At 36.7% G+C, this 16,206-nt stretch overlaps 1 protein-coding gene across 1 annotated transcript in view; it reads left to right on the top strand.

The window, feature by feature from the left end:
- LOC104984735 (A-kinase anchor protein 7 isoform gamma-like) overlaps positions 1-16,206 on the top strand; it is a 49,139-nt gene that overhangs the window by 2,341 nt on the left and 30,592 nt on the right. Inside the window, exons 2-3 of the mRNA XM_010834615.1 lie at positions 5,427-5,555; positions 12,788-12,927. Of these exons, the coding sequence (XP_010832917.1) occupies positions 5,427-5,555; positions 12,788-12,927 (269 nt within the window). The remainder of the gene's footprint in view (positions 1-5,426; positions 5,556-12,787; positions 12,928-16,206) is intronic.

Here is a 16,206-nt window from a genome sequence, read left to right as displayed (position 1 = left end):
CAGCCACCTGACCTGCCTCTTGAGAAACCTATATGCAGGTCAGGAAGCAACAGTTAGAACCGGACATGGAACAACAGACTGGTTCCGAATAGGAAAAGGAGTACGTCAAGGCTGTATATTGTCACCCTGCTTATTTAACTTATATGCAGAGTACATCATGAGAAACGCTGGGCTGGAAGAAGCACAAGCTGGAATCAAGATTACCAGGAGAAATATCAATAACCTCAGATATGCAGATGACACCACCCTTATGGCAGAAAGTGAAGAGGAACTAAAAAGCCTCTTGATGAAAGTGAAAGTGGAGAGTGAAAAAGTTGGCTTAAAGCTCAACATTCAGAAAACAAAGATCATGGCATCTGGTCCCATCCCTTCATGGGAAATAGATGGGGAAACAGTGGAAACAGTGTCAGACTTTATTTTTGGGGGCTCCAAAATTGCTGCAGATGGTGACTGCAGCCATGAAATTAAAAGATGATTACTCTTGGAAGGAAAGTTATGACCAACCTAGATAGCATATCTCTTTTCAGCAGAGACATTACTTTGCCAACAAAGGTCCATCTAGTCAAGACTATAGTTTTTCCAGTAGTCATGTATGGATGTGAGAGTTGGACTGTGAAGAAAGCTAAGCGCCGAAGAATTGATAGTTTTCAACTGTGGTGTTGGAGAAGACTCTTGAGAGTTCCTTGGACAGCAAGGTGTTCCAACCAGTCCATTCTAAAGGAGATCAGCCCTGGGTATTCTTTGGAAGGATGCTGAAGCTGAAACTCCAGTACTTTGGCCACCTCATGCTAAGAGTTGACTCATTGGAAAAGACTCTGATGCTGGGAGGGATTGGGGGCAGGAGGAAAAGAGGACAACAGAAGATGAGATGGCTGGATGGCATCACCGACTCGATGGACGTGGGTTTGAGAGAACTCCGGGAGTTGGTGATGGACAGGGAGTCCTGGTGTGCTGCGATTCATGGGGTTGCAAAGAGTGGGACACGACTGAGCAACTGAACTGAACTGAAGCATATGCATTAATTGTTTTCTTATAAAAGTAATGATTCTATTTGAAATATTTGAATAGCAGAAATGTATTGAGTACAACTATGTCAGCTTTTTTGTATATAATTGTACACATAGTACAAGTGCATATGCATTCTTATATGTGCTCTTTAAAATGAAAATGCTCTTCTTAACCAGAACAGATACCAGGCAGATATCTGGGTGTATTATATTATATAAACTGTGTATATTATAATATAAACTGTGTATGTGAACTTTCCAGCAGTGCTGTTGCTGGCAGGTTTTGGGGGTTGAGTAACTGGATTCAAATTCTAGCCCCAAGACCTGTAACCTGAGGCAAGTTGCTTAATTGGCTAGTCTGTGAAAAGAGTTTAATATTACCCTTATAACATGGTTAAGGGAGTTACCATCTTCTGTAAAGTGCTTCCAGCAATGCCTGGCATAGACACTTGCTCAAATGTTAGATATTGTTGTTATGCTAGTAGTGGTTAACCAGTTTTACCTCTTTTGTTTTTGGCCACACCATTCAGCTTGTGGGATCCTAGCTGCCATACTAGGGATCGAACCCTTACCCCTACATTGGCATCTCAGAGTCTTAGTCACTGAACTGCAGGGAAGTCCCCCTCACCGTATCTTTACGGTATTAATTCACTTAGCAACATTACTCTTACTTGGATTTGTACAAAAGAATTTTAACAATAGTTAAACCAAATTTTAAATACTCACAATGATCAATTTATAGTTTAAGTCCTTTATTTCAAGGTTGGTTATGATTTTATTTATTTCTGGCTATGCTGGATCTCTTGTTGCACGCAGACTTATCTAGTTGCAGAGAGCTGGGGCTACTCTTCCTTGCGGTACGCAGGCTTCTCATTGCAGTAGCTTCTCTTTTTGTTTAGCACAGGCTGTAGGCACCTGGGCTTCAGAAGTTATGGCGCACAGGCTCAGTAGTTGTGGCTCATAGGTCCTAGAGAGTACAGGCTCGGTAGTTGCTGCTAGCAGGTTCTAGAGCTCCAGCTCAATGGTCCTAGTGCAGGGGCATTGTTGCTTGTGGCACATGAGTTGAGTTTAGTTGCCCTGAGGTGTGTGGAATCTTCCTGGACCAGGGATCAAACCCATGCCCCCTGCATTGGCAGGCAGATTCTTACAAAACTGTACCACCACGGAAGTCCGAAGGTTGGTTATTTTAAGGCAATTTTTCCAAAACAAAAATTTGTACTTCTGTAAAAGAAAATGTCGTTATGATTGTTGTTCAGTGGCTTGCTTGGGTGTGTCTGACTCTTTGCTACCCCATGGACTGCAGCATGCCAGGCTTCCCTGTCTTTCAACTATCTCCTGGAGTTTGCTCAAACTCATGTTCATTGAGTCAGTGATGCCATCCAAACATCTCATCCTCTGTCGCCCTATTCTCTTCTGCCTTCAGTCTTTCTCAGCATCAGGGTCTTTTCCAGTGAGTTGGCTCTTTACCATTGAAGATATTAAAGAAGTCATTTATTTCATTCTGTTATAATCCTCTATTTTCATATATCAGACCTTTAAAAACACACTCCATTAAGAATATGGCTTACAATACACAAGATAATAAATATTCATCATAAGTTATAGTTAACATAAGCCAAATAAATTTTTATTGTAATTTCAGTAACCTTTAATACTATTTACAAACACACACCCTACACACAGGCACACACACATACCTATTTTGTAGATAAAAGCAAAAAACAACAGCTAAAACCTTTTTATTGCTGATTTTTTTAATATCAACTAGTCATGTTCAACACCAAAATCAAAAAAATTAATAGTACACTCTTAATAATGCATAATACTTTGGCATCAGGTGTCAAAGTATTGGAGCTTCAGCTTCAGCATCAGTCCTTCCAATGAATATTCAGGGTTGATTTCCTTTAGCATGAACTGATTGGATCTCCAATTTGCTGTCCAAGGGACACTTAAGAGTCTTCTCCAGCACCACAGTTCAAAAGCAGCAATTCTTTGACACTCAGCCTTCTTAATATTCCAACTCTCACATCTGTACGTGATTACTGGAAAAATCATGACTTTGACTATAGGGTCTTTTGTTGACAAATTGTTATCTCTCTAGGTTTGTCGTAGCTTTCCTTCCAAGGGGCAATCGTCTTCTAATTTCATGGCTGCAGTCACCTTCCGCAGTGATTTTGGAGCCCAAGAAAATAAAGTCTGTCACTGTTTCCATTTTTCCCCTTCTATTTGCCATGAAGTGATGGGGCTGGATGTGGATGTGTTTAATTCATATCTGCCAACCTTTGCCGAAACACTGGAGCTTAGAGAACTGGAGGAAGTGTTTCAGATTTGAGCCCTGTTGAGAGACATTGTTCTATAGGATGACCATAGAACATGGAGTTCCAAGAGTTACTTGCAAGTGGTATTCTCTTATTGCTGAGTTAATAATTCATGCAACACCATGGACTGTAGGCCACCAGGCCCCTCTGTGTATGGGATTTCCCAGGCAAGAATACTGGAGTCGGTTGCCATTTCCTTCTCTAGGGAATCTTCCCAACCTAGGGATCGAACCTAGGTCTCCCACAATATGGGCAGATTCTTTACCAAGTCTGAGCCACCAGGAAAGCCTGTTAATAATTAATATCTACAAAAAGGTTTTCAGCTATTAGGTAATTTAATAGAAAAAATTTTGTGTTTCAAGTTCTAGACTCTTGTTGATTTTGACATACCATTGCATTCAAGAATTTTATTTATTTTTTAAAAAATGTAAAAACCTTTAAACATTTTATTTATAGTGTTGTGTAAGCTAAGTGATTAGTGATGATCTTTTCAGTGTAGGTGCATTTGCCCCAAATATAGGTATGTATTGATTTATTTAAACTTTTGTTTAAATATAAGCTGTGTATTTTTCAACACAAGTGTAAAAATAGAAAGGAAACATTTACTTGTTCTCACATATTTCAATAGCTGTGAATAGATTCATGGTAAACTAACACTTGTTGAACACCTGCATGCCAGGCACTCAAGCTTAATAAGGTTTGAACTGTAATATAAATAAATAGCATTATTAAGAGTGTACTATTAACTTTTTTGATTTTGGTGTTGAACATGACTAGTTGATATAAAAAAATCAGCAATAAAAAGGTTTTAGCTGTCATTTTTTGCTTTTATCTACAAAATAGGTATGTGTGTGTGCCTGTGTGTAGGGTGTGTGTCTGTAAATAATATTAAAGATTACTGAAATTACAATAAAAATTTAGTTTTTTTGGCTTATGTTAACTATAACTTATGATGAATATTTATTATCTTGTGTATTGTAAGCCACATTCTTAATGGAGTGTGTTTTTAAAGGTCTGATATATGAAAATAGAGGATTATAACAGAATGAAATAAATGACTTCTTTAATATCTTCAATGGTAAATTAATTGTTAGTCAATATATAGAATAAAAATTATGTAAGTATCCCAGGATTTTGTTCAATTCTGGTTCAAACAACGTTTGTGTCTAAAAGCATGGAGGGTAATGGTATGGGGAGACCACCAGCTGATGAGTTTAGCAATTGACTTTATCAGTTTAAACAGACACCCTTTTCCCCTAACCTCCTCCTGAGGCATATAATTGTTCTACTCATAATAAGAAAACAAAACAAAAAAGAAAACAAAAAAACAAGGACCAGGTGTGAAATGTCACTCTAGTATTAGTACATGTCTTTGGAAGAGCTATCAGGGAAACTCTAAGATCTTTTTGCTTTTAACCACTGAATTTCTAGAAAAGCATATTTAGAGCTATGTATTTTTAATGTGTGAATTTTAATGTTTGAATTTCCCATGTTAATACGGAATGAAAAAAAATTTTCAATCTTTTCATAAGGAAAAATAAAAGTCAGAGCTTGTACAGATGAGAACACATAATTGATGTTGTTAACAAATAAACATGGTAGAGATTGCCAAAATCTTGTTGGCTTGTGTTCAGAAGTTATGTGAAAAATGTAGTTTTGAAGTTAAGAAAATGTGTCTTATAAAGGATCTTGAGGTTTGTTGATTAACTCAACTTTAACCCTGAGTTAAGTACTGTGCTTCAGGAAATTATTAAAGTTGTTTAACATAAAAATGGGTTTATAGAAATTTAGCATATGGTATAACTAAATAAGTAGTTTACAGTATGTTTGAATACTAATTTTACCATTTCTTAACATGTTAATTTATATTGAGTTCAGTTAGTTGAGTTGCTTTAGCTTGCCGCTGCTGCCGCCAAGTCGCTTCAGTCGTGTCCAGCTCTGTGTGACCCCACGGACTGCAGCCTACCAGGCTTCTCTGTCCATGGGATTCTCCAGGCAAGAACACTGGAGTGGGTTGCCATTTCCTTCTCCGTGCTTTAGCTTAGGATGTGAATTAAAAAATAAATAAAAATAATACAGTTTTCTTTTTGTTATGTTATAGGGGTGAATTCCAATGAATGTGAAAGTGTATCAAGCAAACAAGAAATGTCAGAAGAATTTGAAGCCAACACCATGGATTTTCTGGTGGATTTGCCATTTGCTACCATAGATATTAAAGATGATAGTGAAAGTAAGTACTTTATTAAATAAATATGTGTTTAGAAGCAGTGAACAGTAAATTTAGTGATATATATATATATATTTTTTTTTTTTTTAATTCTTCCGATTTTATTTTATTTTTAAACTTTACATAATTGTATTAGTTTTGCCAAATATCAAAATGAATCCGCCACAGGTATACATGTGTTCCCCATCCCGAACCCTCCTCCCTCCTCCCTCCCCATACCATCCCTCTGGGCCGTCCCAGTGCACCAGCCCCAAGCATCCAGCATCATGCATCGAACCTGGACTGGCAACTCGTTTCCTACATGATATTTTACATGTTTCATTGCCATTCTCCCAAATCTTCCCACCCTCTCCCTCTCCCACAGAGTCCTTTTACCTTAAGTATTGTTATGTTTTTGAGTTTGGGTTGTTAATTAATAATTGTTTGGCTCCATAGTAAAGAATCCGCCTGCCACTGCAGGAGATGTGAATTCAATCCCTGGGTCAGGAAGATCCCCTGGAGAAGTAAATGGCAACCCACTTCAGTAATCTTGCCTGGAAAATCCCATGGACAGAGGAGTCTGGTGGGCTACAGTCTGGGGTTGCCAAAGAGATGGACACGATTTAGTGACTAAACAACAGTAACAACTCTCAAGATGATCGTAATCATTAACTATGAACTAAGGTTAAGTTAGATGATAAGGTTAAGTTAACCTTAACTTAAATCAAGGTTCAAAACAGAGTCGTTCAGTGAGTTTTCTTTCTTTCAGTCATAGGTCTTTCCTAAATGGGGCATTCGGTTCTCCTCACTGAAATGATCATAATCCTTATTTTACCTCACCGAATTCTAAGTCCAGCTTTGTAATTATTGTAGATTTTAGAGATACTGAAAATCACCATGTTATTATGTACTCATTAGTTAATACCGTTAAGTTGTATGTTAAAAATACTTCAGATCTTAAGTATTTTAAAGGATTGATTAAAACCTCATTTACTTGAAAAAAAATTTTAACAGAAAAATGTATGTCAAATAAAGATTGAATCTTAGTATTTGGTCTAGTAAGTGATTGTCTTGAGTTGGTTTTTAAAAAAGTGTAAATTGTCAGTTTTTAAAAAACTGTAAATTGTGTCTTGTATTTCTCTGTAATTTATTGGAGAAGTCTGTAATGTTTATTCCAAATTGTATTATTAAAGGACTTGAGGCAAATATTTATCCCAAATAAGAAAAAATGATTGGTGCCTGGCAAAGGATGTAAAAGATAAAGCTCAGTTAGTAAATAAATGTATGGAAAATTATTCAATTTAATAAGTATCAAAGGATGCACATTAAAATATGATTGTAACTTATCAGATTGGGAATATCATTTGAAAATAATACTCTGTGATTTTAGGTTATTTCTTTGTGGCTTCTGACAGAGTATTGTTGTAGTAGTCCTTTTAGAATGGGGTTTATTGGGATCTTAAGAAAGGGGCGACAGGATGAGATGGCTGGATGGCATCACTGACTTGATGGATGTGCGTCTGAGTGAACTCCGGGAGTTGGTGATGGACAGGGAGGCCTGGCGTGCTGCGATTCATGGGGTCGCAAAGAGTCGGACACGACTGAGCGACTGAACTGAACTTAACTGAAGCAATGTTGATACATGGAGTGGAGTCACTCATGAAATTCCTAATGTAAGGACATAGTCTTACTTGTGGGAAGAAGTTTTATTTATAAACATGCGTCACAGTGTTTTTAAGTAGTAAAAATATTGCCAGAAAACCCAAATGTCCATTAGACTGTGGTATAGCTTATTCAGCTATACCAGTGCCTTTAGGTTACATAGTATTGAATTATATGTTATGCAAATATTTCTAGAAACTATGTAATGGGGAACATTTCAAGTCACTTCAGTTGTGTGCAACTCTTTGCAACCGTAGGGACTGTAGCCCCCTAGGCTGCTCTGTCCATGGGATTCTCCAGACAAGAATACTGGAATGGGTTCCCATGCCCTTCTCCAGGGGATCTTCCTGACCCAGGGATAGAACCTGTGGTTCTTACCCATGGCCTGCTGCATTGGCAGGTGGGCTCTTCACCACTGGGGCCACCAGGGAAGCCCACATAGCATAGAATTGCATATTATGAAAATATTTCTGAAAACATAGGGAATATTTCCTATATAAAATGCAAAGTAAAAAATCAGGGGGGAATATATGTAATGTTAGTTTACAATTGTGTAAATACTTTAGGTGATCTGTCACCAAAATTCCTAGTGATTGTGTTAAGATAGTAGGTTTCTGAACAATTTTTTTTCTTTATTCCTTTTTCTAATCTTCAAATTTTATGAACTCTTGATTCTTTTCATGAAAAAATATGATTAAAATTTTGAATTATGGTTAGAAACTTGATTTTAAAGATGTGTGCTTCATCGATTCAGTAAACAGGGAGGTAGAGAAACTCATTTTTTTTTTGATGTTATCCATCAAGATTTTACTAACAGTGTTAAACTGAGGCGGTTACAAGTGAGGGCTGAGGAGTCAGACTGTCAAGGGACAGAATTTACTCCTACACTTTCCTGTTGTGTGCTTTGAGCCAGTGTCTGGGCTCACTTTCACTATCTCAAAAATTGGTATAAAATGGTAGCTATCTCATAAGATTGTTGACAGGATTCAACTAACTTATTAATAATGTAAAGTCCTTCCAATTGTGTATGGCAAAGAACTTGTCTCCATAAGTTTTTATTAATTTAATCTTACCAAAATATTTTGCCAAAATAAGTAAGAATGTGTCCCTTGAAAGCAGTATTTTATGATAATACCTTTGAGTGCTTCTAGCCCATCACTAAATGCTTTACATTTCTTTGCTTAATTCTCACAGAAAATTAGAAAGTTTTAGTAATTTGCTAAAGATTATTCAGAGTGCTTAGTCACTCCAGTCGTGTCTGACTCTCTGCGACCCCATGGACCATGGCCCGCCAGGCTCCTCTGTCCATGGGATTTTCCAGGCAAGAGTACTGGAGTGGGTTGCCATTTCCTTGTCCTTATTCAGAGTAATTCTATGAAATATAGAAGGTAATGTCTATGTTGTATACTTAGATTTTAAGAATGGTTACTTCAGAGATTTGATGGCTTACGTAGCAAGAAAAAGAATATAAAAGCAAAATTGAATTCACTCATTGTTTTGGCTAACAGCAAGTATAAAAACAGTCAACCAACAATAACAGATGGGCTACATTACATTAATTTCTCTCATAATTCATTTCCTTGTAGTTTTTTGAGAGAATTAAAAAGCCTTTAAGAAAATTAGATAATTTACATTAAAATGACACACGTGGTGCTTTAGGTAAAAAAGAGTCAATGCATGGATGAGTTACAGCCTTTGTCAACAAGACCAGATTCATTAGAGCACATTAAAATGGCTACTGAAATCATTATGAAAATTAACAAGTATAATAAATTAAATTTATGGGATGGGTTTACAAGCTTTACTACAACTAATACTTTTTTTTCTGCTGAACAGTAAAAGTTACTCTAAATAATCCAGAGAAAGATTCAGGGCACATGGCCAAAGCTTTCTATATTTTGCTTCTATTGTCATTGATCTTTAATGTTTTAATTGTAAACTTGATGTTACTCGAATACTTTGCTCATTGTCTTTTCGTATGAATTAAATAAAAGTGTTGGTCACTCAGTTGTGTCTGAGTCTTTGTGACCCCATGGACTGTAGCCCACCAGGTTTCTCTGTCCATGGAGTTCTCAAGAATACCGGAGTGATCATTCCCTGTTCCAGGGGATCTTCCCGACCTAAGGAAAATAAAAAGATAATATTAAATTGTATTTTAGAACTTAGATTATGATTTAAAAGTTATAAATAAAATGAAGTTCAGTAAGGAAAAAAGGGATTTTATACCCTGGCCATACAAATAACCTGCTAATGAAAGGCGTAGAAGATATGCAAACAAGTGTCTAGCAAGTTGACCATAAATCAGCAGGACTCACTGAAATAGAAAAACACAAGCATACTACTTACAACTGTAAATTAAACTGTACTATAACAATAAATACAGGATTATTTCCCCCCTTTATTTGTCCAGCTCACACCAGATTATTTTAAACTTTACTCTATCTGTGATGTCTAACAAAAGAAAAAATTTAGATAATCCAGTTCAAAGGAAAGCTTAATAGTTATTGATAAAAGGAAGCTAAGGGAATTTAGAAAAACGCTGTACTTTATTTTTACCAAGAGGCTGTATTCTGAACTGGGGGCTTTCAGGTGTATCATTCTCATGATACCGGAATTGTTAGAACTATTATAAATTGTAACTATTACCTTCAGAGATCATGATTTTCCTTCTCTGAATATCTGCAAAATGGACTTATGGAACATTTGAAATGGCAAAAATAAGTAGTTACAGACAGGAGGACTCTTTAGTTTTAAACAGGTAAGCTATAAAACAACTTAAAATACTGAAGACTTCAGCGGTCTGTTCCTCTGCTTAGTACTGTTTATATTGAGTAAAATACAGCAAAACTATGTCTTATGTTCAAAGTAAGAAATAGATTTTGCAGTAGATTTTGCAGTGCCACCCAGTATACATATATATGTAAAAAACTGAAATTTCACGAAGTAATACTTACGTGTACCGGAAGCAGGGTACTGTTTACCATTCTGTGATTTTGTTTTGCTTTCCTTTCCATTCCAATCTGTCCATTCTGGTTATTGAAAAGTACTTTTAAAAATTATCTTCTCTGGTGATTTCATAACCCACTAATGGCTTGCAGTTTGAAAAAAGAAAAGATAGACTATAGGTTCTGGATTCTTTTTCTACTGTGTTAATTTTGAGATGAACTAAAGGTTATAACATCAACTGGATTATTAGTTTGGCCACCGTTCTTTATTTAATTTCTGCATCTCTTGTGTCTCCTGCATTGGTAGGCAGATTCTTTACCAAATTGCGTCATCCCGGAAGCCCAGTTTCAATATAAAATATCTTAATTAGTACAGAGGTAATTAGCAGTTGGCTCTGTTATTCTAGATCACAGATTATATTAAAATTGGTTTGCTTTTCTTGAGTACCAGTTTACTAACAACAGATGGAGGTGGGCTTGGAATGTATTTAGAAGTAGATTTAAAATATGTGGTACTTCATTAGCATATTATATTGTGGCTTCTGTTTAAAGTTAGTTTGTTTAGTTCATGTTACTACAAAGTAAGGACTGTTTCTTATATGTGTCTGAACTTACAAGCAGCTCAACATATTTGATTTTCCAAATGAAAAAAGCTGCATGGAAATAAAACCCAGGGGCATCCCATGAGGCAATTCATATACTGCTCATACTTGACAGGTGGTGCTAGTGGTAAAGAATCTGCCTGCCAATGCAGGAGACACAGGATACAGGTTTGATTCCTGGGTTGGGAAGATCCCCCAGAGGAGGAAATGGCAACCCACTCCAGTATTCTTGCTTGGAAAATCGCATGGACAGAGGAGCCTGGGAGGCTTCGGTCCATGAGGCTGCAAAGAGTTGGACGTGACTGAGCATACACACACAAGACAATGTGGATGAGAGTGCTGTGAGCTTATAAAAGTTCTGACAAGCTCACATGTATAAAAGAAGCTAATTTATATTTCAAATTTGTATTCTCTGTGAAGGTACGTCATTTTAACTATATTAATCATTATGCATGTTGTTGAGAAGTGTAATAGAGAAACGGTTGCACAAACAGACCAGTTAATTCTGTCTTAACCTGTAACAATACAGTCAGACTTATTACCCAGATCACCTAGTTCTTAATTGACCTGTCTTCTACGTCTCCTTCTAGGGTTCACACATATGTTGATCCTAGAAAGAAAGCATGTCTGTTCCCACAAATGCTTAATTTTAAAATTTTAAACATTTTCTACTATTTTTCTTAGAAGTTCTCATTAAAATATTATTTGCAACATTCATTTAAAATTATTTACTATTAATATTTCAAAGAAAAACAGAATAAGGACAGTTTCTTCTGCTCTTTGATTTTGTTCATAGTAGTAACTACTTATCTAGAACCACAAGAGGGAAGCAATTTGTTCCAGTGGAAATTACGCTAGAAGGAGAGCTTTGAAAGGTCTGGATACCAGGTTTGACTCTGTGACACTGAGCTGTTTTTAAAACTTTTTTTTCTCTTCTGTTCATTGTATGTAAAATAAGGAGTTTAGTTAGATATGCACAGATCTTGTGCTCTTGGTCACCATGGTTTGTTAGAGCTGATCTCAAAGGTGAGACCAACTTCATAAGACTGAATCTAAGGCAAAGTACTTCCTCCTCCTCTGCAAAATTATACCTCAGAAGATATATATTTGCAGTTTACAAAGTCCCTATGAGGTACTCTACTGTTCAAGAAGACACAACCTGAAATATAAACTAAGGGTAGTTTTCCATGCCTGTGGAAGCCCCTGATAGAATCTGTTAAAGAAAAAAAAAGCATTTCACATTGATTTGAAAATTATTTCTAGGAGTATAGTTTCATAATAAGAATTGTTGGTTGTTAGAAATGTCTTTTGAAGATGACTTTAAAAAAGCGTGGTAAGTGTTTCTCAAGTGAGGTGTGGTTAAGGACTATTTTTTTTTCTTTAGTTGTTTATTTGTTGCTGGCTGATACTTTTGTGAAATATATAATAAAACATTAATTATTAGAAAAAAACATTAAAGAAAAAGATCTGCAAAACAGAAGCCAGAATTTAACAAACAAAATTACTTTGCCTCCTTGCTCTGAAAGTTTATAAAGCATCCTCTCAGTTTTTGCTAATTGTTTATAGTGTGACATTAGCCAGAAATTGAACTTTCAGTGGCACTGCTGCAAGTGATTTTGTTGTAAAAGTTAGGAATATACATATTACAGGATGGAGAAACAATGATTTTTCCTAGCATCATGAAAATTGTGGCAAGGGGAAGAGAATGGTTGTTAGTTATACTTGAGATCAGAGGTTAGTGCACCATGGCACATGGGCCAGATCTAACTATCTGCTTTGTAAATAAAGTTTTATTGGAAAACATTTGTACCCATTCAGCTGTGTTTTGTCTACAGCTGACTTGGGTAGTTAAGACTGTATGATCTGCGAGGCCTAAAGTATTTATTATGAAGTCTTTTACAGAAGAATTTGTCAATTCCTATTTTAGATTTGAAAATGACAATTATGAATGATTGCTAGTTGTATAGTGCTTTTTTTTTTTTTTACTGATTATATTATCTTTGTTTAACTGCATTAGACATATTATTGTTTGAATTTTTTTCTCTAGTCACTGATGTTCCTAAAGTAAATTTGGAGAGAAGTAAAGAAAATGAATGCAACAATAAAGAGCAAATAAAGAAGAGGAAAAAAAAGCGAAAAGATTATCAACCCAACTATTTCCTATCCATTCCAATCACCAACAAAGAGGTGCTGTTTTTTTTTTTTAAGTATTTTTACTATATTTTTATTCTAAATTATCTTTAAGGTGCACTAAATGCTTGTAAGCCCTGTTACTTTCAGCCTTTAAGAGTCTTCAGTGGCATTTTAGCTGGGCAGAAAATATGGAGTATACACACACACATAGGGAATATAAAATACAGGGACTATAGAATATATTTAAACAATAATTTTGGAAAATATTATTTAAGCAATCACAGTTAAATGACAGTTTTACAAAAGCCACTTCAAAAAATGTTTCCAGATAGCATGTCAAGGTTCTTTCTAAAGTTTTGTTCATCATAATGGAAGAATGTTTCAGAAGCAGAGAGCTGGTTAAAAAAAAAAAAAAAGATTCTGAAATCTCTGTGGGGAAAGTAAACTGGAATTTGTTGCTGCTTAGTCCAGTTTATTGGAGAAGGCAATGGCATCCCACTCCAGTACTCTTGCCTGCAAAATCCCATGGATGGAGGAGCCTGGTAGGCTGCAGTCCATGGGGTCGCTAAGAGTCGGACACGACTGAGCGACTTCCCTTTCACTTTTCACTTTCATGCATTGGAGAAGGAAATGTCAACCCACTCCAGTGTTCTTGCCTGGAGAATCCCAGGGACGGGGGAGCCTGGTGGGCTGCCATCTCTGGGGTCGCACAGAGTTGGACACGACTGAAGCGTCTTAGCAGCAGCAGTCCAGTTTATGGTAATGATTATTGCAATATAGTTTTTTCAAAAATTACTCATTGTTGTACCAACTTAATGGTGTATAATAAACTTGGTAGAAATCTATTAAAAGTCTGAAAATTTAAGGTGCCATCAGTAATAGGAAATGAAACCAGCCAATTGTCCCACAGTAAGGTACCCTCACATGACTGAGACAGAAAACTGTAGTAGCTAAGCCTTTTAGAGCAGTGACATAGGAATTGTAACGCCTTAGGAAAGAACGTCTCATTTGGAAGTCTGACTGTTTCTATACTTGGCCATTTTGTATCTTCAGAGCTAGATCTGAATTCCTGTTTGATTGTGGACTCTGATCTCTTAACTGGGCATATTTTCAGGTTGTTTCTCCCTTTATTTAACTAGAATGTTTCTACAGAATGCTAATGAATTTTTAAAAATCAAAGCAAACAAAATTGAAATCAAAGAAATAAATATAAAAGAGAACAAATTCTGTTGGGGCATTCCAGGAAACTTCTAGTTTGTGAGGTATAGTTCACTTGGGAAGAAAAGATACATAGATAAGTGGAATTACCTAGCAATACAGAATTTTAGAGTTTGATACAGTAAAGAATCAAAGTTTGATTTTACTGGTATGTAGTGGTAGGTTAACTGTAAAATAGCCCTTAAGTGTTTAGCCAATGGCAAGTTTAATGTTTTTGACAAATATTAAAATACTTGTAAGTTATTCAGACAGGTTTTCTATGAGATTTAGGATCATGTGTACCTACAGGCATTATAGGAGAGCAGGTTAGGTCCTGAGGAAACTGCACGTGAAACAGGCCTAGTGACATCCCCACACTTTTTGTGATTGGAAGAGATGCCAGTTTCCTTATTTTGGTTTCTTGCTTAGACATTGTTCCACTCCAGAGTCTGTGTGTGTAGAAGTTGGGTGAGCTCTTCTCTAAATAGCTATTCTTGGTTCCCCTGGTCGGAGCAGCAGCTCTGCATTCCCTCCAGCCTGCCCCAGCCCTCGCCAGCGCTGGGCCCGCTTCCCACCTCCTCCAGTGAAGACTGGTGGGGTGATGTGCTAGAATAAGGCCGGCGGGGAAGGGTGCTGAGGGGAAAGAGGGTGAAGAGGTTCTTTTCTTCTGACACTGAGATTGGTCACAAAGATGGGAGGAGGAGATGAAAGAAAACCATCGCAACCCTTTGTTTTTACCCTGTAAGTCAGTGTAGCCTTTGTTTCTGCCTCTTTGCTGCTGGCAGGTTCTGTAGAAAGTGGGTATAGTACAGGCTTTGGAGCCTGACCAACCTTGCTCAGATACCAGCTGGATCACAAATGCCACTGTGGATGTTGGTCACATTACCTAATTTTTGTAGTTTCAGTGTCTTGAGGTGTAAAGTGAAGGTGATAATGATTATTTTCTAAACCCAAATTTGGACACATCACCTTCATCCTATGCACTTCAGTATCTTCCCATTGATATTTGGATAAAGACAAAGGCTTTACCATATTCTAGAAGGTTCTATATGGTTTGACCTCCATCTCAGCCCCTCTGACCTTGTTTGAACTTGCCAGTTCCGCCTGCCTGTGGGAAAGCTTTCTCTGGCTAGTTTTCTTTTCTTTCCTTTTGGTTTTGTTAATGCCAAAATCTCAGCTCAAACTTCTCCCACCCATGAGCACCCTGACTAGGTCACCTCCCCCCCACATCCCCACCATTGTCATCCTTGAAATCTGACACTTGTTAGTCCTCCTCACAGTTTTACAGCTCCTTCCCAGTACCTAGAACAGAGTTTGGCAGGAATAGAGGTGCACACACACAAAATACTGTCATTTCAGGGCAGAAGATGTTTCCGGCATACCAAATTCCAACCAGAACAAATTTACAAATAATAGATTCGGTGTGACACATGCTGGTTTTCTGTAATATAGGTTCAGTGATAGTTTGTTTTCCAGGAGGTCCATGACTTGTAATAGTGGGCACACAAGTTTCAAATAACCTGGAAACCAAAGAATTTAATGTTTCTCTCTCAAGAGACTGACTTGTGGGTAACAAAGCTTAATGCCTATATAGGGAGGAGGATTAGGGACTAGGACAAGATGAGGTAGATCCTTTTTATATCTTCTGTATGAGCACCTTGTTTGTTTGTTTGTTTGAAAGTATCTAATGTTAATTTTCTTTTGAAACTGCTTATGGGCTTTTGTGGGGAGTCCTGGGGAAAGGAGCAGCATTTATAACATTGTTTCAATGGGAGACTGTATTCCAAGTTCCAATTAAGTGACCTGCAAACAAGCTTTTGGAAGCTAGCACATTGACAATGAGCCGCTCTACTTTTGCCTCTACTTGTTGGCATCTAGTTTTAAAGGAAAAAGGATTCAGACTTACATGGGTCTTTGATTTTTAAACACATTAGTAGACATTTGGAATGCTTTAGTTTTGGAAGGTCATGATTTTTGTATTTTTAAGAAGTAGATTTGGAAAATGAATTAGAATGCGTAAACATATCGTAATTGCATGTATATGAGACTGTGTTTCTCCATTACCTACAATTATACATTAATTTAAAACTAAAAATAAAGAGGAGAAATTGAATGGTATTTTAGTGAATCCTAAAT

Source organism: Bison bison, unplaced genomic scaffold, assembly GCF_000754665.1.
Source record: "Bison bison bison isolate TAMUID 2011002044 unplaced genomic scaffold, Bison_UMD1.0 scf7180017864035, whole genome shotgun sequence".
Lineage (NCBI taxonomy): Eukaryota > Metazoa > Chordata > Mammalia > Artiodactyla > Bovidae > Bison > Bison bison.
Note: the sequence above shows the minus strand (reverse complement) of the source record. Positions and strands in the feature narration are given on the sequence as shown.